This window comes from Eubalaena glacialis, chromosome 7 (genome assembly GCF_028564815.1).
Source record: "Eubalaena glacialis isolate mEubGla1 chromosome 7, mEubGla1.1.hap2.+ XY, whole genome shotgun sequence".
Classification (NCBI taxonomy): domain Eukaryota; kingdom Metazoa; phylum Chordata; class Mammalia; order Artiodactyla; family Balaenidae; genus Eubalaena; species Eubalaena glacialis.
The window spans coordinates 36628421-36655175 of record NC_083722.1 but is presented as its reverse complement, the minus strand read 5'-3'; the positions used below and the strand labels follow the sequence as shown (position 1 = coordinate 36655175).

General features: G+C 36.2%; 1 protein-coding gene across 3 annotated transcripts in view; it reads right to left on the bottom strand.

The window, feature by feature from the left end:
• BTBD9 (BTB domain containing 9) overlaps positions 1–26755 on the bottom strand; it is a 409382-nt gene that overhangs the window by 357527 nt on the left and 25100 nt on the right. For all 3 annotated transcript variants that reach the window (XR_009701567.1, XR_009701568.1, XM_061196280.1), the window contains exons 2-4: positions 16632–16843; positions 12882–13245; positions 11540–11804 (exon numbers count right to left, since the gene is read on the bottom strand). Coding sequence is in view for 1 of the 3 variants with exons in the window: in XM_061196280.1 (XP_061052263.1) it covers positions 11540–11804; positions 12882–13245; positions 16632–16816 (814 nt within the window). In the remaining 2 variants the exon portion in view is untranslated. The remainder of the gene's footprint in view (positions 1–11539; positions 11805–12881; positions 13246–16631; positions 16844–26755) is intronic.

Here is a 26755-nt window from a genome sequence, read left to right as displayed (position 1 = left end):
TAGTTACTTCTATTATTAGTTTTACTATTCATATAATTAAAAAGGTAGAAACACAGTCTGCTACTTAATCATTTCTTGAGTTTATAAGTTACATAAAAGATTCCCAAGCATTTGTACAATCTCCTCCTTGAGCTTCCACTAAATTATTCCAAAATGAAGAATTTAACATTTATGAGCAGCATGTCATTCCAGAACGGAAGGCTCCTCAACTGGTTGATTACTCCCTTTCATGGTACTTTCATGGGTCTATAGTAACCCAGGTCTGACACCTACACTGACCAGCTGATCAATTCCAAGCTACCAGTAACTACATGAAATGTCCAAAGCATCTCCTCAGTTCTGCAGCAATGTCCCAAACCTATACTTATAACTAAACCAGTCCTGAGGCCCTATCAACACCTCGAATCAAAACTAGGGCAAGAAGGGGAAAAAAGGAGCTTATATAAGAAAGAATCCAACAATTAAGATTTACAAAGGCTAAAACTATATTACTCATCTTGTTACTTCTCCCCTCTCTATCCTCCCACCCTTTATGGAAGGCTGACCCTCAACCAGCATCACTCTCTAGCATCTCTAATCTCTTCCCCAACCTCTCCCGACCTGTTCCCTCTAGCTACGATACTATTGCTCTACTACCTTTACTCCATTCACACACCAGATAGTCAACACACTGTATTTACTATATTGTACTGTATTTACACAACCCCATCCATTAGCAGAGAGGCAGCCTAAAATCATAATAGGCCATAGACACCCCAAAACACACCACCACACGTGTACCTGCCCACCAGAAAGACAAGATCCAACCTCATCCACCTGAACACAGTCACTAGTCCCCTCCACCTGGAAGCCTACACAACCCACTGAAGCAACCTTAGCCACTGCGGACAGACACCAAAAACAACGGGAACTATGAACCTGCAGACTGCGAAAAGGAGACCCCAAACACAGTAAGATAAGCAAAATGAGAAGACAGAAAAACACACAGCAGATGAAAGAGCAAGGTAAAAACCCACCAGACCAAACAAATGAAGAGGAAATAGGCAGTCTACCTGAAAAAGAATTCAGAATAATGATAGTAAAGATGATCCAAAATCTTGGAAATAGAATGGAGAAAATACAAGAAATGTTTAACAAGGACCTAGAAGAACCAAAGAACAAACAAACAATGATGAACAACACAATAAATGAAATGAAAAATTCTCTAGAAGGAATCAATAGCAGAATAACTGAGGCAGAAGAGCGGATAAGTGACCTGGAAGATAAAATAGTGGACATAACTACTGCAGAGCAGAATAAAGAAAAAAGAATGAAAAGAACTGAGGACAGTCTCAGAGACCTCTGGGACAACATTAAACTCACCAACATTCGAATTATAGGGGTCCCAGGAGAAGAAGAGAAAAAGAAAGGGACTGAGAAAATATTTGAAGAGATCATGGTTGAAAACTTCCCTAATATGGGAAAGGAAATAGTTAATCAAGTCCAGGAAGCACAGAGAGTCCAATACAGGATAAATCCAAGGAGAAACATGCCAAGACACATATTAAGCAAACTATCAAAAATTAAATACAAAGAAAAAATATTAAAAGCAACAAGGGAAAAACAACAAATAACACACAAGGGAATCCCCATAAGGTTAACAGCTGATCTTTCAGCAGTAACTCTGCAAGCCAGAAGGGAGTGGCAGGACATATTTAAAGTGACAAAGGAGAAAAACCTACAACCAAGATTACTCTACCCAGCAAGGATCTCATTCAGATTTGATGGAGAAATTAAAAGCTTTACAGACAAGCAAAAGCTAAGAGAATTCAGCACCACCAAACCAGCTTTACAACAAATGCTAAAGGAACTACTCGAGGCAGGAAACACAAGAGAAGGAAAATACCTACAATAACAAACCCAAAACAATTAAGAAAATGGGAATAGGAACATATATATCGATAATTACTTTAAATGTAAATGGATTAAATGCTCCAACCAAAAGACACAGACTGGCTGAATGGATACAAAAACAAGACCCATATATATGCTGTCTACAAGAGGCCCACTTCAGACCTAGGGACACACAGACTGAAAGTGAGGGGATGGAAAAAGATATTCCATGCAAATGGAAATCAAAAGAAACCTGGAGTAGAAATTCTCTTATCAGACAAAATAGACTTTAAAATAAAGACTATTACAAGACACAAAGAAGGACACTACATAATGATCAAGGGATCGATCCAAGAAGAAGATATAACAATTGTAAATATTTATGCACCCAACAGAGGAGCACCTCAATACATAAGGCAAATACTAACAGCCATCAAAGGGGAAATCGACAGTAACACAATCATAGTAGGGGACTTTAACACCCCACTTTCACCAATGGACAGATCATCCAAAATGAAAATAAATAAGGAAACACAAGCTTTAAATGATACATTAAACAAGATGGACTTAATTCATATTTATAGGACATTCCATCCAAAAACAACAGAATACACATTCTTCTCAAATGCTCATGGAACATTCTCCAGGATAGATCATATCTTGGGTCACAAATCAAGCCTTGGTAAATTTAAGAAAATTGAAATCGTATCAAGTATCTTTTCCAACCACAACACTACGAGACTAGATATCAATTACAGGAAAAAATCTTTAAAAAATACAAGCACATGGAGGCTACTTACACTACTTACAATACACTACTTAATAACCAAGAGATCACTGAAGAAATCAAGGAGAAAATCAAAAAATACCTAGAAACAAATGACAATGAAAACACGACGACCCAAAACCTATGGGATGCAGCAAAAGCAATTCTAACAGGGAAGTTTATAGCAATACAATCCTACCTTAAGAAACAAGAAACATCTCAAATAAACAACCTAACCCTACACCTAAAGCAATTAGAGAAAGGAGAAAAAAAAAAACCCCAAAGTTAGCAGAAGGAAAGAAATCACAAAGATCAGATCAGAAATAAATGAAAAAGAAATGAAGGAAACGATAGCAAAGATCAATAAAACTAAAAGCTGGTTCTTTGAGAACATAAACAAAATTGATAAACCATTAGCCAGACTCATCAAGAAAAAAAGGGAGAAGACTCAAATCAATAGAATTAGAAATGAAAAAGGAGAGGTAACAATTGACACTGCAGAATACAAAAGATCATGAGAGATTACTACAAGCAACTCTATGCCAGTAAAACGGACAACCTGGAAGAAATGGAAAAATTCTTAGAAATGCACAACCTTCTGAGACTGAACCAGGAAGAAATAGAAAATATCAACAGACCAATCACAAGCACTGAAATTGAAATTGTGATTAAAAATCTTCCAACAAACATAAAAGCCCAGGACCAGATGGCTTCACAGGCGAATTCTATCAAACATTTAGAGAAGAGCTAACACCTATCCTTCGCAAACTCTTCCAAAATATAGCAGAGGGAGGAACACTCCCAAACTCATTCAACGAGGCCACCATCACCCTGATACCAACACCAGACAAAGATGTCACAAAGAAAGAAAACTACAGGCTGATATCACTGATGAACACAGATGCAAAAATCCTCAACAAAATACTAGCAAACAGATCCAACAGCACACTAAAGGATCATACACCATGATCAAGTGGGGTTTATCCCAGGAATGCAAGGATTCTTCACTATACGCAAATCAATCAATGTGATACACCATGTTAAAAAAATTGAAGGAGAAAAACCATATGATCATCTCAATAGATGCAGAGAAAGCTTGCGACAAAATTCAACACCCATTTATGATAAAAACCCTGTAGAAAGTAGGCACAGAAGGAACTTTTCTCAACATAATAAAGGCCATATATGACAAACCCACAGCCAACATCGTTCTCAATGGTGAAAAACTGAAACCATTTCCACTAAGATCAAGAATAAGACAAGGTTGCTCACTCTCACCACTATTATTCAACATACTTTTGGAAGTTTTAGCCACAGCAATCAGAGAAGAAAAAGAAATAAAAGGAATCCAAATCGGAGAAGAAGAAGTAAAGCTGTCACTCTTTGCAGATGACAGGATACTATACACACAGAATCCTAAAGATGCCACCAGAAAACTACTAGAGCTAATCAATGCATTTGGTAAAGTAGCAGGATACAAAATTAAAGCACAGAAATCTCTAGCACTCCTATACACTAATGATGAAAAATCTGAAAGTGAAATTAAGAAAACACACCCATTTACCATTGCAACAAAAAGAATAAAATATCTAGGAATAAACCTACCTAAGGAGACAAAAGACCCATATGCAAAAAATTATAAGACACTGATGAAAGAAATTAAAGATGATACATAGATGGAGAGATATACCATGTTCTTGGATTGGAAAAATCAACATTGTGAAAATGACTCTACTACTCAAAGCAATCTATAGATTCAACGCAATCCCTATCAAACTACCACTGGCATTTTTCACAGAACTAGAAAAAAAATTTTCACAATTTGTATGGAGACACAAAAGACCCCGAATAGCCAAAGCAGTCTTGAGGGAAAAAAACGGAGCTGGAGGAATCGGACTCCCTCACTTAAGACTATACTACAAAGCTACAGTAATCAAGACAGTATGGTACTGGCAAAAAACAGAAATATAGGTCAATGGAACAGGATAGAAAGCCCAGAGATAAACCCATGCACATGTGGTCACCTTATCTTTGATAAAGGAGGCAAGAATATACAGTGGAGAAAAGAGAGCCTCTTCAATAAGTGGTGCTGGGAAAACTAGACAGGTACATGTAAAAGTATGAAATTAGAACATTCCCTAACACCATACACAAAAATATACTCAAAATGGATTCGAGACCTAAATGTAAGGCCAGACACTATCAAACTCTTAGAGGAAAACATAGGCAGAACATTCTATGACATAAATCACAGCAAGATACTTTTTGACCCACCACCTAGAGAAATGGAAATAAAAGCAAAAATAAACAAATGGGACCTAATGAAACTTAAAAGCTTTTGCACAGCAAAGGAAACCATAAACAAGACCAAACGACAACCCTCAGAATGGGAGAAAATATTTGCAAATGAAGCAACTGACAAAGGATTCATCTCCAAAATTTACAAGCAGCTCATGCAGCTCAGTATCAAAAAAAACAAACAACCCAATCCAAAAATGGGCAGAAGACCTAAACAAACATTTCTCCAAAGAAGATAAACAGATTGCCAACAAACACATGAAAGAATGCTAAACATCATTAATCATTAGAGAAATGCAAATCAAAACTACAATAAGATATCATCTCACACCAGTCAGAATGGCCATCATCAAAAAATCTACAAACAATAAATGCTGGAGAGGGTGTGGAGAAAAGGGAACCCTCCTGCACTGTTGGTGGGAATGTAAATTGATACAGACACTATGGAGAACACTATGGAGGTTCCTTAAAAAACTAAAAATAGAACTACCATATGACCCAGCAATCCCACTACTGGGCATATACCCTGAGAAAACCATAATTCAAAAAGAGTCATGTACCACAATGTTCATTGCAGCTCTACTTACAATAGCCAGGACATGGAAGCAACCTAAGTGTCCATCAACAGACAAATGGATAAAGAAGATGTCGCACATATATACAATGGAATATTACTCAGCCATAAAAAGAAACGAAACTGAGTTATTTGTAGTGAGGTGGATGGACCTAGAGTCTGTCATACAGAGTGAAGTCAGAAAGAGAAAAACAAACACTGTATGCTAACACATATATATGGAATCTAAGAAAAAAAAAAAGGTCATGAAGAACCTAGGGGCAAGACGGGAATAAAGACACAGACCTACTACAGAATGGACTTCAGGATATGGGGAGGGGGAAGGGTAAGCTGGGACAACGTGAGAGAGTGGCATGGACATATACACACTACTAAACGTAAAATAGATAGCTAGTGGGAAGCAGCCACATAGCACAGGGAGATCAGCTCGGTGCTTTGTGACCACCTAGAGGGGTGGGATAGGGAGGGTGGGAGGGAGGGAGATGCAAGAGGGAAGAGATATGGGAAAATATGTATATGTATAACTGATTCACTTTGTTATAAAGCAGAAACTAACACACCATTGTAAAGCAATTATACTCCAATAAAGATGTTAAAAAAAAAGACCTAGAAGAATTAAAGAACAAACAAACAGAGATGAACAATACAATAACTGAAATGAAAAATTCACTACAAGGAATCAACAGCAGAAAAACTGAGGCAGAAGAACAGATAAGTGACCTGGAAGACAGAAATGGTGGAATTCACTGCAGCAGAACAGAATAAAGAAAAAAGAATGAAAAGAAATGAAGACAGCCTAAGAGACCTCTGGGACAACATTAAACACAACAACGTTCGCATTATAGGGGTCCCAAAAGCAGAAGAGAGAGAGAAAGGACCCAAGAAAATATTTGAAGAGATTATAGTCGAAAACTTCCCTAACATGGGAAAGGAAATAGCCACCCAAGTCCTGGAAGTGCAGAGAGTCCCAGGCAGGATAAACCCAAGGAGAAACACACGAAGACACATAGTAATCAAATTGACAAAAATTAAAGACAAAGAAAAATTACTGAAAGCAACAAAGGAAAAACGACAAATAACATACAAGGTCACTCACATAAGGTTAACAGCTGATTTCTCAGCAGAAACTCTACAAGCCAGAAGGGAGTGGCATGATATATTTAAAGTGATGAAAGGGAAGAACGTACAACCAAGATTACTCTACCTGGCAAGGATCTCATTCAGATTCAACAGAGAAATCAAAAGCTTTACAAACAAGCAAAAGCTAAGAGAATTCAGCACCACCAAACCAGCTCTACCACTAATGCTAAAGGAACTTCTCTAAGTGGGAAACACAAGAGAAGAAAACACCTACAAAAACAAACCCATGAAAATTAAGAAAATGGTAACAGGAACATACATATCAATAATTACCTTAAATGTGAATGGATTAAATGCTCCAACCAAAAGACACAGGCTTGCTGAATGGATACAAAAACAAGACCCACAAATATGCTGTCTACAAGAGACCCACTTCAGACCTAGGGACACATACAGACTGAAAGTGAGGGGATGGAAAAAGATATTCTATGCAAATGGAAATCAAAAGAAAGCTGGAGTAGCAATACTCATATCAGATAAAATAGACTTTAAAACAAAGAATGTTACAAGACACAAGGGAGGACAGTACATAATGATCGAGGGATCAATCCAAGAAGAAGATATAACAATTATAAATATATATGCACCCAACATTGGAGCACATCAATACATAAGGCAACTGCTAACAGCTATAAAAGAGGAAATCGACAGTAACACAATAGTAGTGGGGGACGTTAACACCTCACTTACACCAATGGACAGATCATCCAAACAGAAAACTAATAAGGAAACAGAAGCTTTAAATGACACAATAGACCAGATAGATTTAATTGATATTTATAGGACATTCCATCCAAAACCAGCAGATTACGCTTTCTTCTCAAGTGTGCACGGAACATCCTCCAGGATAGATCACATCTTGGGTCACAAATCAAGCCTCAGTAAATTTAAGAAAATTGAAATCATATCAAGCATCTTTTATGACCACAATGCTATGAGATTAGAAATCAACAATTACAGGCGAAAAAAACGTAAGAAACACAAACACATGGAGGCTAAACAATACATTACTAAATAACCAAGAGATCACTGAAGAAATCAAAGAGGAAATCAAAAAATACCTAGAGACAAATGACAACAAAAGCATGACGATCCAAAACCTACGGGATGCAGCAAAAGCAGTTCTAAGAGGGAAGTTTATAGCAATACAAGCCTACCTCAAGAAACAAGAAAAATCTCAAACAATCTAACATTACACCTAAAGCAACTAGAGAAAGAAGAACAAACAAAACCCAAAGTTAGTAGAAGGAAAGAAATCATAAAGAACAGAGCAGAAATAAATGAAATGGAAACAAAGAAAACAATAAAAAAGATCATTAAAACCAAAAGCTGGTTCTTTGAGAAGATAAACAAAATTGATAAACCATTAGCCAGACTCATCAAGAAAAAGAGGGAGAGGACTCAAATCAATAAAATTAGAAATGAAAAAGGAGAAGTTATAACAGACACTGCAGAAATACAAAGCATCCTAAGACACTACTACAAGCAACTCTATGCCAATAAAATGGACAACCTGGAAGAAATGGACAAATTCTTAGAAAGGTATAACCTTCCAAGACTGAACCAGGAAGAAACAGAATATATGAACAGACCAATCACAAGCACTGAAATTGAAATTGTGATTAAAAATCTTCCAACAAACAAAAAAGCCCAGGACCAGGTGGCTTCACAGGGGAATTCTATCAAACATTTAGAGACGAGCTAACACCCATCCTTCTCAAACTCTTCCAAAAAATGGCAGAGGAAGGAACACTCCCAAACTCATTCTATGAGGCCACCATCACCCTGATACCAAAACCAGACAAAGATACTACAAAAAAAGAAAATCACAGACCAATATCACTGGTGAATATAGATGTAAAAATCCTCAACAAAATACTAGCAAACAGAATCCAACAACACATTAAAAGGATCATACACCATGATCATGTGGGATTTATCGCAGGGATGCAAGGATTCTTCAATATACGCAAATCAATCAATGTGATACACCATATTAACAAATTGAAGAAGAAAAACTATATGATAATAGATGTAGAAAAAACTTTTGACAAAATTCAACACCCATTTAAGATAAAAACTCTCCAGAAAGTGGGCACAGAGGGAACCCTACCTCAACATAATAAAGGTCATATACGACAAACCCACAGCAAACATCATTCTCAATGGTGAAAAACTGAAAGCATTTCCTCTAAGATCAGGAATGAGACAAGGATGTCCACTCTCGCCACTATTATTCAACATAGTTTTGGTAGTCCTAGCCACGGCAATCAGAAAAGAAAAAGAAATAAAAGGAATACAAATTGGAAAAGAAGAAGTAAAACTGTCACTGTTTGCAGCTGACATGATACTATACATCTTTAGAGAATCCTAAAGATGCCACCAGAAAACTACTAGAGCTAATCTATGAATTTGGTAAAGTTGCAGGATACAAAATTAATGCACCAGAAATCTCTTGCATTCCTATACATTAATGATGAAAAATGAGAAAGAGAAATTAAGGAAACACTCCCATTTACCACTGCAACAAAAAGAATAAAATACCTATGAATAAACCTACCTAAGGAGACAAAAGACCTGTATGCAGAAAACTATAAGACACTGATGAAAGAAATTAAAGATGATACCAACAGATGGAGAGATATACTATGTTCTTGGATTGGAAGAATCAATATTGTGAAAATGACTATACTACCCAAAGCAACTTACAGATTCCATGCAATCCCTACCACATTACCAATGGCATTTTTTCCAGAACTGGAACAAAAAATCTTAAAATTTGTATGGAGACACAAAAGACCCCAAAGAGCCAAAGCAGTCTTGAGGGAAAAAAACGGAGCTGAAGGAATCAGACTCCCTCACTTCAGACTATACTAAAAAGCTACAGTAATCAAGACAGTATGGTACTGGCACAAAAACAGAAACATAGATCAATGGAACAAGATAGAAAGTTCAGAGATAAACCCACGCACCTATGGTCAACTAATCTATGACAAAGGAGGCAAGGATATACAATGGAGAAAAGACAGTCTCTTCAATAAGTGGTGCTGGGAAAACTGGACAGCTATATGTAAAAGAATGAAATTAGAACATTCCCTAACACCATACACAAAAATATACTCAAAATGGATTCGAGACCTAAATGTAAGACTGGACACTATAAAACTCTTAAGAGGAAAACATAGGAAGAACACTCTTTGACATAAATCACAGCAAGATCTTTTTTGATCCACCTCCTAGAGTAATGGAAATAAAAACAAAAATAAACAAATGGGACCTAATGAAACTTAAAAGCTTTTGCAAAGCAAAGGAAACTATAAACAAGACGAAAACACAACCCTCAGAATGGGAGAAAATATTTGCAAACGAATCAGTGGATGAAGGATTAATCTCCAAAATATATAAACAGCTCATGCAGCTCAATATTAAAAAAACAAACAACCCAATTCAAAAATGGGCAGAAGACCTAAATAGACATCTTTCCAAAGAAGACATACAGATGGCCAAGAAGCACATGAAGAGATGCTCAACATCACTAATTACTAGAGAAATGCAAATCAAAACTACAATGAGGTATCACCTCACACCAGTTAGAATGGGCATCATCAGAAAATCTACAAACAACAAATGCTGGAAAGGGTGTGGAGAAAAGGGAACCCTCTTGCACTGTTGGTGGGAACGTAAATTAATACAGCCACTATGGAGAACAGTATGGAGGTTCCTTAAAAAAACTAAAAATAGAATTACCATATGACCCAGCAATCCCACTACTGGGCATATACCCAGAGAATACCATAATTCAAAAAGACACATCCACCCCAATGTTCACTGCAGCACTATTTACAATAGCCAGGTCATGGAAGCAACCTAAATGCCCATTGACAGACTAACAGATAAAGAAGATGTGGTACATGTATACAATGGAGTATTACTCAGCCATAAAAAGGAACGAAATTGGGTCATTTGTAAAGACGTGTATGGATCTAGAGACTGTCATACAGAGTGAAGTAAGTCATAAAGAGAAAAACAAAAATCGTATATTAACGCATATATGTGGAACCTAGAAAAATGGTACAGATGAACCGGTTTGCAGGGCAGAAATAGAGACACAGATGTAGAGAAAAAACGTATGGACACCAAGGGGGGAAAGTGGCGGGCGGGGGTGTGTGTGTGATGAATTGGGAGATTGGGATTGACATATATGCACTAACATGTATAAAGGATAACTAATAAGAACCTACTGTATAAAAAAATAAATAAAATAAAATTCAAAAAAAAGAAGTGCATTATCTTCACTTAAAATGAATAAATAAATAGGAAAAAAATAATGGGTTTTTATCTCAAAGGGTTATTGTGAGAATTAAATCATCATGTAGGACTGTTACTGATATATATAAGCACTTCATAAGTGTTCATTGCTATTATTTTTATTAATAAGAAAAATACCATAGAAGTATTGTAAATGCTATGCAAGTGTTACCCATTATTATTGTTATTTAGAATCTCCGTGTTCATGGCACCTAAAATAATAATAAGTATATAGCATGTACTCAGTACTGATTCCATGCAGGAAAAGAGGAAAGGAGGAAAGGTCTTAACATGAGAAAGTATCTAACTTTTGACATTCTAGGGAGCGGCTGGAGAAATTTGTCCAGGAATGGCAAGAAATACGTATTTTGTGGTCTACAGAGGCTAAGCAATCTCAGGAGGAATTAGCAGGAGAAGGAGTGGGAAAGGCATTCCACAGGAAGCAGAGCTCTATGTTCTCAGATTGACACATACCATGTTTACCTGAACTACAGTTTTGTAGCTAGAGTTTTGTAGCTGAGCCTGTCACAGGATGCAAACAAAACTTCTTGGTGAGATTAGCCTAATAAACAGGTACTTACTGAGCATGCCTCTATAATTGAGGTCCATGTCCCGGCTCTCTGATCGAACTTTAATAGCATCCAGAATGGCATCAGGAGACAACAGTCCCGAAGGCCTCACGACATTCAGAAGTTCAGTGAGGCTCATCAGAGGCAAACGGACAGCCTGCATGATTTCAGCATGATTCTCCTTTGAATTATGCTTACACCAGTTTAACAAGGCTAGGAAAATATCTTTTTCGGGAGCTGCAAATGAATCTCTTAATACGATGTTTAAAAGTGCTGTCTGAAAAGGATAAAAAGGAAAAATTCCAGTTATTATGGAGCTCAACCATGTGCATGATCAATCAGTAAAACTTTACTGAACTGCAAGTATCACTTATATTTAAGCAATTAACTCTTCTTGACCATCTTCTTTCCTTATTCTTTGTGCCATGTACTCTCTTGCCCATTACGGCTGTGTGAATAGCCGTAGGCATCTTGTACCTAGTCTTTACAGCACATTTGCACTCATCTTTAATAAAATAAGAAGAAAAACAGCAGTGTGAGACGCTGTCATTCCATACAGGTTCTTCAGCAGAGTTAGCATTTATGAGCCGGTAAGATGCATCTAGCGTTTAAAATTCAAGCCTTTTATTCCACAGTATTACTGCACCACGGCACTTTTGGTTCTCAGATTTCTAAACTGACTGCCAGCAACACTGTGCGACCCTACAAGATCCTTGCCTTTGAAAATTAACTAGGACAATAAAAATCACAGTTACACTCAAATCAAGACTTGTAGCTTTTCTAAGAGGTTTTCTCATTTGAAGAAGTCAGGTCCTAGGAGGAACACAGGAAGGGAAAGGAAAGACAATCACCAGGGTTGAGAGGAAGATTTGGGAAAAATAGTTTTATTCTAGCTATTATATGGTATAAAACATTGTACAATAGTGAGTTCTGGGCCAGAAAAAAAAACGACAATGACTTAAAGACATCCAATGAAACATCAGATCTCCTTTATGAATTTTCCCCCTCATAATAAGGAATTATTAGTAATACTCTGTCAGAGAAATACAAAACCAAAAAACAGTATGCAACACCACAAAGGAGCCTATTTGACGCCATCACATTGAAAACAACCACCAGCAGCATAGTCTCTTTTGCACATAGAACTTACCTGAAGAACCTTAAAAGAAAACAGCAGCAATCTGCCTCTCTCTTATATGATCTAGAGTCTCAGTAGCCAGAGGCAGGTGGCTAGACAACCTCTTCCACACTAATGGTTTTTATTTTTTTATTCTTAGTCCACTGCCATATTTCTAACTTACAGATATAAATAAAACAGTGCATGCCTGTAAATTACTTGTAGACAATGACACACCTTAGAAAGGGAGAGGAAGCCTTCGCTTGAGAGCACCTCCTGAGCATTTCTGTCCATAAACATGCAGCACATGGAAGTTAACTTGGGAAGGGAGTAGAGACTGGCAACATCAAAAGTCATACAGACATTCTGAATGTTAAGTATGGTGCAGAGGTACTCAGAGGTAGAATCCTCCAGCTCTGGAAATCCATATTTATGAGCCAGGCTCAAAAAGTCCAGCAGCACCTCCTCCTTCTCATCTGTCAGCGTCGCCCGCCCAGTATAGATGTATTTAAGTAGCATTGTGAATGCTTCTGCAGTGGTGTCTTGGAGAGGAATTTCAGCTTCAGGCTGAGATTCTCGCATTCCACCATATAGTAATGCTCTGCACATCAGAGAAGAAACGCATGAGAAAAACTTCAAATAGGATCTGCTACAAAATTATGAAATAAAGGTTATCAACATTATAAAAAACATACATGTGTTTAATGACACAAAGATTCAGGTGAAGAAATGCATAGTAATAACTTAAAATAGTTCTCTAAAGAAAGACAAATAATTTAAAAACTATTTTGAATTAATTCTATAAACAACTGAACTAACGAATAATCCTGAGAGCTCAAGATACATAATAGACATTCATTAATTAGAAAGATGAAAGTGCTCTTTTGAGAGGAACAGTGAAATCAATATAAACCTGTTAAAGGTCAAGAAAGTAGTTTAAAAAGTAAAGCTCCAGAGGAAAAGATAATCAGATGAAAACAATTACACACAATCAGGTGCCATTCTCCCTGTCAGGCTGGCAGAAATTAAAAACCTGTTAATATTCAGCACTGCAAAAACAATGGAAAAACAGGTTTTCTCATGCACTGCTTTGAGAGTATAAATGGGTATCCCTTTTTGGAAAGGAATTCAAGTAATATCTATTCAAATCTAAAATATGCATACCCTTCAACTCAGTAATCTCACTTTTAGGATAAAGATAAATGTATAAGATAATACAGCAAGATAAAGATAAATGTATAAGAAGATATATTGAAACAATGGAAAAAATCTTAAATGTCCATCAAGAGGCACATGGTTGAAAAAAACTATGATATACACATTCTATATATATTCTATGATATACACATTCTATGCAGCCGTTAGAAAGATCAAGGGAGATCAAAATATACTGTCTTGGAAAGATGTCCAGGATATAGTTGGTAAGTCAGGTTGCAGATCCCTATGTGTCACATGGAAAAGAGTGTATAACACATACTTACATTTGTATGCACACAGGTATATATAGATATATCTATTTATATTGAGGGGAAATACATATTAAACTGTTAACAGTGGTTATCTCTAGGGAATAGGATTAGATGGCTGGAAGGGAAGGGTCTTCATCTGTCAGCTTATAAATTAAAAATGAAATTCATGATGGGATTATGGATAATTTGACTTTTCTATTTTATCTTCCAGTATTTTTCAGATTAAAAAAAATCCCCATATTATTGCTTATCTGCTCATCTAAATAATGAAAACTAGACAATCCAGTCAGGTAGTAAATTTACATTTCTACCTCTATTACTCTAGGAGAAATAATATGACCCAACTAAAGTTTCCAATCCATCAGGAAAGAAAGGGTGGCCAGAGGAGGACTAGGGAGGAGTACAGAAAAGGAAGAGTAATGAGTGAGAAAGAAAACGTGTAAAAGTGAGAGCAAGAAAATAAGGGGACAAAAAGAGACTCCCGTGCTCCTAAGATTCTCAAGAGCAGGACTAGCATTTCAAAGTTTCCCTCCATGCTTGCCTAGAACTCCTCCCACCCTCCCCTGGACAAGCAAGACAGGACATTCTTGCTTGCCTCACAGAAATAGTTGCAACTACCCAGCAAAAGATTCATGAATATTCTGAGCATACTTCCTCACTGGGTTATAGTCTGCCTAAAAACATCTGTGAAGGTTTCCATGAATCCAGAGAGCATCCAATCACAACCTTAAAATTACCAGATTAAAGGATACCTTCCTGGGGAGATCTTGCCAAGACCTACTCCCACTCCAGTGTGATCCATGGTACTTACCTGGATTCTCGATGCTTTAAAAGTGGTTTTGATGAGGACCCCTAGGAAGCCTAAATATGAACCCCCAACTTGTGGAAGGTTCCCTCCGGTACAGTTAGCTTGTCCTTATCTGGGAACTGATAGGCTCTATGACCACACTCATAAGGTCTCTCCTGACTGCTGACAGTTAACTTTCCTTTGCACATGAACAGTGTCAGCAATGAGAATCAGTCTAAGATAGCGTTGGTAATGACTGAGTTTAGCCTGGTGAGCCATCAGATATTATAAAGGTTCAATACCCACAAAGAGACAGCAAGAACAAGATCAATAAATGAAGGGAGCATATTCCATTCATTCAATACGATCTTCAAATTTCTAAAAGTACTTGAGTTTCTTTTAAGAATATACTGATCACCTAAAAGATACCCACCTACAGTTGTCTCAAATTATTTTTGAAAAAGGGAAGATATATAATAGTAACAAATACTAAACATAAGGCTGAAAAGTTCTAAATTAATAAAGAGTGGACTTTTACAAGACACTTTAATATAATGACTGGAAGAATGAAAAGGGAAAGAAAGCACAAAAGTGTGCAGAGGACAGAGGCTGGTAACAAATAATGACAAGATCAAGGCCAGCTGCCTTGCCTTGATAGGAGCATGTTAGCTAGAACTCTTAATAGACTCCTCTCTTTTCTAAGCTCCTGGCTGTATTTACAGTGGCATTTTATATTTACAAGATGAAACATTCTAAAAATGTTTATAAAGCACTGTAAGAGTTATAGCTAAACACTAAATATTTCCAAGAAACACACTTTACTACAATATGTGTGACTCTAGGTTGGTTTTGCTGTCTCGGTTAATTCTGATTGTAAAAATCAGAATGCAGTTTTCACTAGAAGATAACTGAAATTTTATCCATGCCTTCAGCATCTCAATTTCTTGATATCAAGTTTCACAGGCAAATCCATGATTTTTTGGATATGGACTCTATGGATCTGTCAAGGATACATTATCAGTCAATAATTCAGTGATGATTCCCTTTTAACTAAGATTAGGTAAAATGTAGAATAATTAGACCTCAGTTTAACATTTATAACCCTGGAAATTAGGGGTCTAAGTAACAAACAATAGCTATGTATATGTACAAGTATGATTTTTACATTAATTAAACACATATTTTGTTTAGTTTTAGCTCTAATATAACTATGAAACTTAGTCTCAGTAAATATTTAAGTTTCCTTTACTTTGGGGTTGTCAAACTGCATGTCTTAGAGATCTGTTGGGTTACCTACAGGTCCTGGACCTCAGTAGTCTGAAACTAAGATGTATACGTGTTCACTGGCGAGTCCAGAGGTCAGTCTACCCGTACAACAAGAGGCCCATCTGCCAATAAATCAGTTTAAGTTCCATTAGCCATCAACTGTGAGGAGAGGGTGAAGGCAACAAAGACTCAGCCTCAGAAATATTGTTGAGACCCTGAAAAATGGTTGATCAGGTACAGTCTAGCCTAAGAAGCCTCCTAACCCTATGATTCTAAGATGACTCCTGAAAGGAAAAGGTGATTTTCAAAACATAACAAAAAGTTGACAAAGATTAAATTCTTATAGATGTTGAATTGAATGACTGCTAGAATTTATTGTTGTTTTGTTACATATTTTTCACAGAGTGGAAAATACCAGTGTTTTCTACAAGTGACTTCAATCTTCAAAAAGTAATATACACTTACCGAAAATATTGGCACCTTGCTGCTAAAATTACCCTGTGGGCAGGAAAACGTTTCTTTTCCACAACAAATGTGACGTCGCCATATTCTTCCCCAATCAACAAGGCACCAATATGTTCAGACAAAATGTGCACATGATCAATTTCCCCCACTGCAGTAAAGGGGCGAAGAGGGTGGCTGTTACTCATCTTGTAGAACGGATGATAGTCGTTGATCTATTATATAAAGAAGGGATGAGAGTTAGTGAGGAGAGGGGAGTACACTTCGAAAATCACATACCATAAACACAGATAAGTAAAAATGTATACTCTAAAAAAATCACAAAAGAGAGCAATTTCATCATCATTGGTATCTATATTAACCCATCTATTCTGGGAAGCAATTCAGCCTACTTCCATTAACTCCACTGTTCTCACTGCCTTATCACAATAAAAGTCAGGATCTTCAAACACTAACAGCACTTACAGCCATCACAATCTAGAAAACTGTGTTCAAACTACAAGTCTCTTATTTCTCACTATCTCAGGAAAAGGAAAATCAACAACCAGAAGAGCTCCTCTTTTAGCACAGATATATTTACTAAGGTGGGTATAACTAACCAGACCCAGTGGAAAACTTGTTCAGGCATAGATTTAGACCTAAATCACAAACAGAATAAACTAAATCGTAAGATTTCAAATGATTACAGAGGTTTTGGTCTGAAACCCTCTTAAATATTTTATAAAAAATTATAATCTTCTTAAGTCACAAAAATAACTTGACATTTATTAATAGAAGCTTATAGTAAGAATCCTAACCTCCCTCAAAAAAAGAATAACTCCAATATTTTTCTGAAGACTGTAACTTCCAGTCCAAACTTGCACCCCTGATAATCAGGTAGCCTGTGTTTATCAGAACATCATTATAGTTAATCTCATTTCCTTGCTTTTGTATGCAATGCCTTTCTACAAACGTAACTGAAAATCAAAGGGCTAAAACTTGATTAACAGCTTTGCATATTAGAAAGGGGAGTTATTTTCTTCAAAAGCTAAAAATGTTTATATTCTTAAATCTCTACTGTATTTGCAGGTAGTACTTTTCCAGGTCTAAGTAACCCAGCAAGTGGATGAGAGCCCTCACTAGCATGCAGGTGCCTGAAGTGAAGATGTGGCTGACAACTCAGAGGTGAGCCAGCTACCCCTCTGTTGCACCAGAAACTAGAAGAAATGAGCCAGATATGCTCTCTCCACTAGACCTCCACATTTTCTTTTTTTTTTTTTGAATTTTAGAATTTTATTTATTTTCTTATACAGCAGGTTCTTATTAGTTATCCATTTTATACATATTAGTGTATATATGTCAATCCCAATCTCCCAAGACCTCCACATCTTCTTGAACTCTCCATTTGTACCAGGATTAAAGATTAAGCCACTCCTAATCTTTAAACTTCCACATGCAGGTCCGTTATCAACAAGGTATGTGAGAAATTGTCTTTATCCCCCGAGACTGCAGTGGAAGATCCTCACAGTCCAGTTTCCCCAGTTACTTGTTACTCCATGCCCACCCCCAACTGAGGAAGCAACAGCAAGGAATGTGATGTAGAGGAACATGGAGGATGAGTTAGGCAAGGAGACACCCACCCCAGGTAAGTAAACAAGCTCCTGGCTCCCTATAGTAGGAACATCAGAGGGCTAGCAGCATACTCCCCTCATTCTCAAGGCAAATCCTTCTCCTTCAACTGCAACCTGCATTCAAAAGCCCTAAAAACTGAATCATCTCCAGTCACTTGTGTGTGAAAGACCAAATTCAGCTTAAGAAGATCCATTTAGGAGTGTCAGCAGATCATGTGAAATTCAATCATCTAACATGTGACACAACAGTCTAACACAGAAGTCGGCAAACTTTCTGCAAAGGGTCAGATAGTAAATATTTTAGGCTTTGCAGGCTATACAGCCTCTGTCACAACCATTCAACTCTGTAATTGGGAGCCTAAAAGCAGCCAGAGACAATAAGTAAGTTAATGAGCATGGCTTTGTTCCAATAAAACTATTTACAGAAAAGGACCGGATTTAACCCTCAGGCTATAGTTTGCCATCCTTGCTCTAACAAATGATCAAGGACTGACTGTACTCTATGCAAAGGATAAGACTGCTTTTGCTTTTTGTTTTGGTTTCTGGCTGGGTTATCCAAACGATGTTCAAAAGAGCATGGTCATTTCCTATATCAGCCATGAAATTCTGAAAGCTACTGGTACCTGATTTCAAAATCCCATTTTCCTTCAACATGAACTCTCATTATCACTATCCAATAGTTCAATGATAGTGCCTGACTCTAAACAAAATAGATGCTTTCCCTAGCTGAAAGAACGCCATGCATACACCCACTGAATATGTTCTCTGGTATCATATTATCTTAAAATTTTATCTAGGTCATGAGTGAGACTCAAATGATTAACTAATAACTCTTGATGGACAATGATAGATTTTTGGTTAACTAGCTCAAAGGTAAATTTATAATTCTTCAACTGATACATAATAAACTTTAATACTATGTATATAAATATCTATCTTAAGTTCTCCAGATCTGAACTTCTTAATACATACAATTTCATTTTGCTAAATTTACAGTCTAATTATGCTTTTCCAACTGGAGACATAAAACAAATATTCCCGGGTATAGAAAACAGACACTTAGTATGGAATAAACACAATCTGTATTGGCATATAGAAATAATTTTAATTAGACCAGTGATTCTCAATGAGCTTGCCACACATTGGAATCACATGGGGAGCTTAAAAAAGGAAAAAAGATGCTTGAGCCCCACCCACCAGAAATTCTGATTTAATTGGTCTGGAATGTGGAATCTCTATTCTGAAGCCATTCTTAATGAGCAGCCTACAAAATAGCCACTGATTTAGACTCTGCTGTTCTAGGTTCACATCCCTTCTCAGGTGCATAAACATACAAAATATCTGCTAAGAAAATTTATTTAGGATATGATTCCATTTCTAATCTTACTGCAAAGAGGCAAATGATGCTAACAAAGTTACCAATGCTATAGCTTGTATGCAGAAAATATTTTCGCCCAATGCCCAGCTTACCTATGAAGTGATAGTTTGCATCCATCCACTTGAATTTTAAAAAAGCATGTTTTAGAAACTATACATCAATAAACTTAATAATTACTTTAATTAATAATTAATAACTTTAATAATAATCAAAGTTAACATTTTAAACCACCAAGTTTAATTTGATAAATAAAATTGAGAAAAAAATTAAAGCTCATGGAGTAAAACTGTTTACTGACATGTTTCTTATGCTTTCATACTTATTATTCTGCTACTAACGATATATGTGGTCTTTGACAAATGTTCTAACTTCCATGAGATTATTTCCATACCTGTAATGACAAAGTTATAGTACATTTTTTAAAGTTATATCTTAAAACTCTGCCACTGCCTTTTTTTTTTTTTTTTAATACTAATTGTAAAGTCTGCAGTGGGTATATAGGTGTTCAACTTTTTTCCAGATTTTATGTTTTTGTTTTTTTTTAATTTTTAATTTATTATTTATTTATTATTTTTATTTTTGGCTGTGTTGGGTCCTCGCTTCTGTGCGAGGGCTTTCTCCAGCCGCGGCAAGTGGGGGCCACTCTTCATCGCGGTGCGCGGGCCTCTCACCATCGCGGCCTCTCCTGCTGCGGAGCAGAGGCCCCAGACGCTCAGGCTCAGTAGTTGTGGCTCACGGGCCCAGCCGCCCCGTGGCATGTGGGATCCTCCCAGACCAGGGCTCGAACCCGTGTCCCCTGCATTGACAGGCAGATTCTCAACCACTGCGCCACCAGGGAAGCCTGCCACTGCCTTTTAATACCACTGTTTTGTCCTGTCATATGAAATGGACTCTCATAACTCATCAAATGTCTGGACTCATGACTGTGATTTATTACACAAAAGCATCAAAGAAGATCAGCAAAGGTTATGAAAAAGCACATGGGGCTAAGTCTGGGAGAAACCAGACACAAGCTTTCAAGACTCCTCTCCCAATGGAGTTACATCGAACATGCTAAATTCCCCCAGGAAGCTGTGAAAGCACGTTGCCAACCAGGAAGCTTTTTAGAGACTCAACACCCAGGGTGTTTAATGAGGGCTGTTCATATAGATAAGACTGAAGACATGGAGCCTAAAAACCTATCCAATACACTTATTTAATCTTAGATTTGGATAGGAGAAAGGGATACTAAGAAAATAACCTGCCCCACCTGCCTAAATGTATTCCTAACCCCTGACCTCCCAATATGCCAGATCCAAACAGTTTCATGGACAGGTTTCTTCAAAACTTCAAGGATCAGATAATTAGAATGTTATTTAAACTATTCCTGTGCACATGAGAAGTTTTTTGCTTCTTCCTATGGAGCCAGTATAAGCCTGACACGAAGACGTGACCACATTCACACACTCAAAAATCAGTATACATGAAAAAAAAAAAAGCCTGTGTATAATATTGGAAAACAGAATTAAGCAGAAGGATTCATGACACAGTTGGTCAATTCCAAGAAAGAAATCCGAATATTAGGAAGAATAACTATCATCAAATTAAAAGGTTAAAGGAGAAAAAAATCATATAATTAGCTCATAAAAGCTAAAATTCCTTTTATTTTAAAAGTTTTAATTGAATAGGAATAAAAGAATACTTCCTAAAATTTATACACACATACACAGCCTAACTACAACAAATATAAGTATCTAGTTAATAATAAAACAGTGGAAACATCCCTAGGAAGTTCAGAAATAAGATAAGGATGTCTATTCATCACTATTAACATTTTTCAGGAACAAAAGACAATACAATTAAGAAAACCAAGTTAAAGGTAAATGGCTTAGGAAACAAACAGGCAAAATAATCACTATTTGCTGATAATCTCATTGCCCACATGAAAAATCCATGAGAATCAACTGAAAAAATATGAGAAAATAAGGAAGGTTCACTAAGGTGACCACATAAAATTATTACAGTTGACCCTTGAACATGGGTTTGAACTGCAGAGTCCACTTATACTCGGATTTTTTCAACAGTAAATGCTACAGTACTACACGATCCACAACTGTGGATCCTCACATGCGGAGGAAATGCGGATACAGAGGAACCTCAGACACGGAAGTCCGACTATTACATTCAAATTTTCAACTGTGCAGAGGGTAGGCCCCCCAACCACTGAGTTGTTCAAGGGTCAACTGTATATGAAAATATATAGTATCCTTTCATGCCCAAAACAACCAGCTAGAAAATAGGAGGGAAATGACCTGCAATCTATAATTGCAAAACATAAGCAATACCTAGGAATAAACTCAGAGAACATGTAAAGGAAGTTATAAAACTCTTCTGAGGGACTTAAGAAAAACAAATGAAGAGACATACACTGTTTGGAGATGTTGTAAAGAGACCAATCATCTCTAAATCACCATGTGAAAAAAGCATATTTGGTATTTTATTGTACTTTATATTGTGAACAAAAATAATGCTTTAGGGACTTCCGTGGTGGTCCAGTGGCTAAGGCTCTGCACTCCCAATGCAGGGGGACCGGGGTCGATCCCTGGTCAGGGAACTAGATCCCACATGCCACAACTAAAAGTTCCCATGCCACAACTAAATATCCCGCATGTGGCAACGAAGATCCCGCATGCCACAACTAAGACCCGGTGCAGCCAAATAAATAAATAAATAAACATTAAAAAAACAAAAACAAAAAACAATGCTTTAGCAACAGAAAGCAAAATTCAACAAAACATTCTTGGTAGGGATACACAGTTAAAAACAGTAATCTGACAAATGGGCACACATATTAGAACACTGAGAAGGAAAAATGAGAATTTTATATTTACCAAGAAGTTTGTAAAGCTGAGAGACACAGTTCTAATTAACACAGGAATTAAAAGTAATCCTGATGAGAATTACAACAGAGTTTTTAAAGTAAATTGGGGTAAAGAAGTTCATCTGAAAGAATAAATATGTGATTTCATATATATTCTAAAAAAAAAAGAACAATGAGAAGAGGCCAGTTTATTGGATGAGAAAGCAAATCATAAATTAGAACAATTAAAACAATGTCATATTAGAGAGATATATCACTGAAACATATTAGTCCAGAAATAAACCCAAGTATACACAAGAATTCAGTATAGTATATTTAAATGTAGTTTTTCAATTCAGTGGGAGAAAATATGAATTTTTTTAATAAAAAATGTTGGCTGGCCATTCTGAAAAAAGTAAGCTGGATATTCATACAAGAGCACAAAAATAAATATACAAGAATGTCAACTTCAGCACTTTCTGTAACAGTAAAAAATCAAAAAAACTTAAAGGTCCATTTAATGGGAATTGGATAAACAAATAATGGCAAGCCTCTACAATGGAATATTATACAATGATTTTAAAATAATAAAGTTAAATACTTTATTGACATTGAAAAATTTTAAATATATGTATTTACATGCAAAAAGGCAAGCTGCAAAACAACGTTATAATAAAATCTTATTTTGTTAAGTACATAGAAAACAAACACCAAATTGTTAACAAGGGTTAACCCAATGGATTAGGGCTGTGGGAAAAATTTTACATAGTGTACTACATATTCCTGTAATGTTTAAAATTTTTATAACAAGAATGTTTTATTGTAATAAAGCTATACACAAATATTTCAATAACTTTGGCCACTAAAATTACAAATTAAATTAGTTTTTGTATGAGACAGCAAGTGTTTTAATTTGCCACATCCAGTAGTACCTGATGTAGTGACTAAGACAGAATGGTAAGCAGAAGGACTATATATTACGTCCACAGTTAAAAATTAATTAATAACTTGAAGTCAAGGACAAAAAGTTCATTACACTAAGACAGGCAAAAAGTAATGAATATCTGATACCTGGGTAGCATGGCCTACTAGGACAGTCTATCTGATACATCCCAACTAAAGATCTTCACCTTATGAGGTTTTCAGTATGACTTTTTCTAAATTTACAGGAGATTTTCTCAGATGCAAACAAAGTGCTCTGAGATTTGCTCCTGTTGACAGTCCCAGAGTCTAAACTTGCTGACATTCACAGGATAGGGCAAGGGTAATCTTTTTATTCAAGCTGCTCCTTCAAGGTAAGAGGAAAGAGAAGGGTAGGAAGGCAGGGGGAGCAGGGACTTACTCTGAGAGAGGAAATGGTACTGTTCATGATACCATATACAATTATTAGTTGAGGGTTCTGAGACTTCCTATGAATTTATTTACCAGGGATGGTGGTACAGAAACTACACTTTTTTCTGTGGTTGGTTAACTCTCCTGGATTCAAATGCATCAGGAAAAAAAAAAAAAAAAAAGACTAAAGCCACAGTACTAAAATTCTCAGGGTTATTGACTATTTACTATGCTATAAGAAACCCACATCCATTTGTTCTAACCAAAATAGTAAACAATGTCCATCAATAAAGTGAGAATGCCGTATGCAGTTCACAATGTTGTAATGCTATAATTGCCTCTTATTCAAAAAACCAAGCTGACCTAAATATCAATTTCTTTACTTAAAGCTCACTTCCAGCAGAACTGTTTACAAATTTTTCTTTAACAAGAGCTTACTGTATTTTTTAGAATTAAAGTTCACTCTCCAGAGCTTAATCAGGAAATAGACAAAAGGCAAAGTTCCATCAGGTGGAGACGCGAAAGAGTCCTTGAATGCTGTATAAATCTCCCCTGGGAAACCCTCTCCACCCCTCCCTCCAATATTTCCTGACTGAAAGAACTTTATGGGAAAAAAGACCTTCTGCTCTTTAATTGCAAAATATAAATGATCTTTCTCTTGAGCAAAGAGATGGCATTTATAAGCATATGGTTTAGCAATTTCTTTCTGCTCTTAGTACCCATGTGGTGTGTAACTTGAAGTAGTAATCCTTAAACTTTAAATTAATATCGCTTGGGGAAATAAATGATGTCCTGTCTGCATCTTAAACACTCACAAAAAATCACATTCTACTTTCTCATTGGAAGGATGCCTCACTTCTTTTGATATATACTCTACCCTTGTCATCCAAAAGTCTGAATAAACAGGTGTAGACTGACCATACTAGCAGGTGTAACCTTGATTCTGATATTTTGCAAACCCAATTCTAAACCTTGCAGAAGAGTACTATCACCAGGCAGTAAAGTGCTACAGTAAGAAGAGTTCATGGGCATTTTCTGGTCTTGGGATTCCTGAAATCCCTTTTCTCTGGGAAAGATTAAATGATTTCTAACATCCAGTCCAGCTCCAAATTCTTGTCGTTCTATGATTTTATATGTTTGTAAACAAATGTTTATAGATATACTCAACTTGGAACACTAAGGAACTGTACCATAAAAATACTTGATGAGATTATTTTATGGAGAGTGTATGTAACTCCATTTACCAATTACCACATTGATTCTCCACTTCTTGGCCAAAGGACAAACTAGTTTCTGAATCTATATATAATTCATTCGATAAGAGATTTATTGAGCTCTCTCTACAATACAGGCCCAGTGCTAGGTGATAGAAACACAAAGATTAGTAAAGGATAAAGTTGCTCACTGTCCACTGAGGAAGGTAGGGCTAGATGACAAATAATGTCAACTCTAGAACTAGCAGGCCATGATTTTATGATTTGTAGAAAGTCATAGTAATCTTCCATAAGTACCATACCAAAACAACTACAAAAAATTATCTGTTATACTCTTGTATCAGAATAAGAGTTAATATTCAAATAATTAGCAAATTGCTCTCTAAAATGGGGTACTCACATCCTAGGGAGAGTTGAATACAAACCATAGGAATTTGGGAAGAAAATCTTAACACTTATATTGATATATATTTTTAACCTAGAAAAATGAGAAAAAAGGCAGTGTCCTCCTTTGTTCAAGGGAAGTATCGGGTTTACCTGGGCCTGCTTACTTGAATTTACCAAAGGTTATATAGTCTAAATTAAATTATTGCTCACAAAATGACAAGTGAATTTAAAAAGTTTCCTGCAAGGAAATCACTGATTGAAGATAATGTAACATTGCCAACACAAGCAGACAACAAGAAAATGGCCATTATGACAACTCTACCCCTAGTAATCTGATTTTACAAGAAGGTGACCCCTCCCCCAATAAGTCCTAGAGATCTAATACACAGTATAGTGACTATAGACAACAGTACTGTATTATAATCAAACTTGCTAAGAGACTAGAACTTGATGATTCCAACTACTAAAAAGAAATAATTATGTAACATGATAGAGGTCCTAATTATTGTACAATGGCAATGACATTATAACATATAAATGTAGCAAATTAACATGTTGTACACCTTGAATTTACACAGTTATATGTCAAATATATTTCAATAAAAAAACTGACCCCCAAATTTGAAATTATCAAGGTCATTTGAAACATACACTATTATTAACAATGAACCTCCATATTAAAGGCATTAAAATGACTTAAGACTATAGTACAAAGCTACAGTAATCAAAACAGTACACACTGGAACAAAAATAGAAATATAGATCAATGAAACAGGATAGAAAGCCCAGAAATAAACCCACACACCTATGGTCAATTAATCTACGACACAGGAAGCAAAACTATAAAACAAAGAAAAGACAGTCCCTTCAATAAGTGGTTCTGAGAAAATAGGACAGCTACCTGTAAAAGAATGAAATTAGAACATTCTCTAACACCATACACAAAAATAAACTCAAAATGGATCAAAGACCTAAATGTAAGGCCAGGCACTATAAAACTCTTAGAGGAAAACATAGGCAGAACACTCTATGACATAAATCACAGCAAGATTCTTTTTGACCCACCTCCTAGAGAAATGGAAATAAAAACAAAAATAAACAAATGGGACCTAATGAAACTTAAAAAATTTTGCACAGCAAAGGAAACCACAAAAAAAAAAAGACAACCTACAGAATAGGAGAAAATATTTGCAAATGAAGCAACCGACTAGGGATTAATCTCCAAAATATACAAACAGCTCATGTAGCTCTATGTCAAAAAAACAGCTCAATCAAAAAATGGGCAGAAGACCTAAGTAGACATTTCTCCAAAGAAGACATACAGATGGCCAAAAAGCACATGAAAAGATGCTCAACATCACTAATTA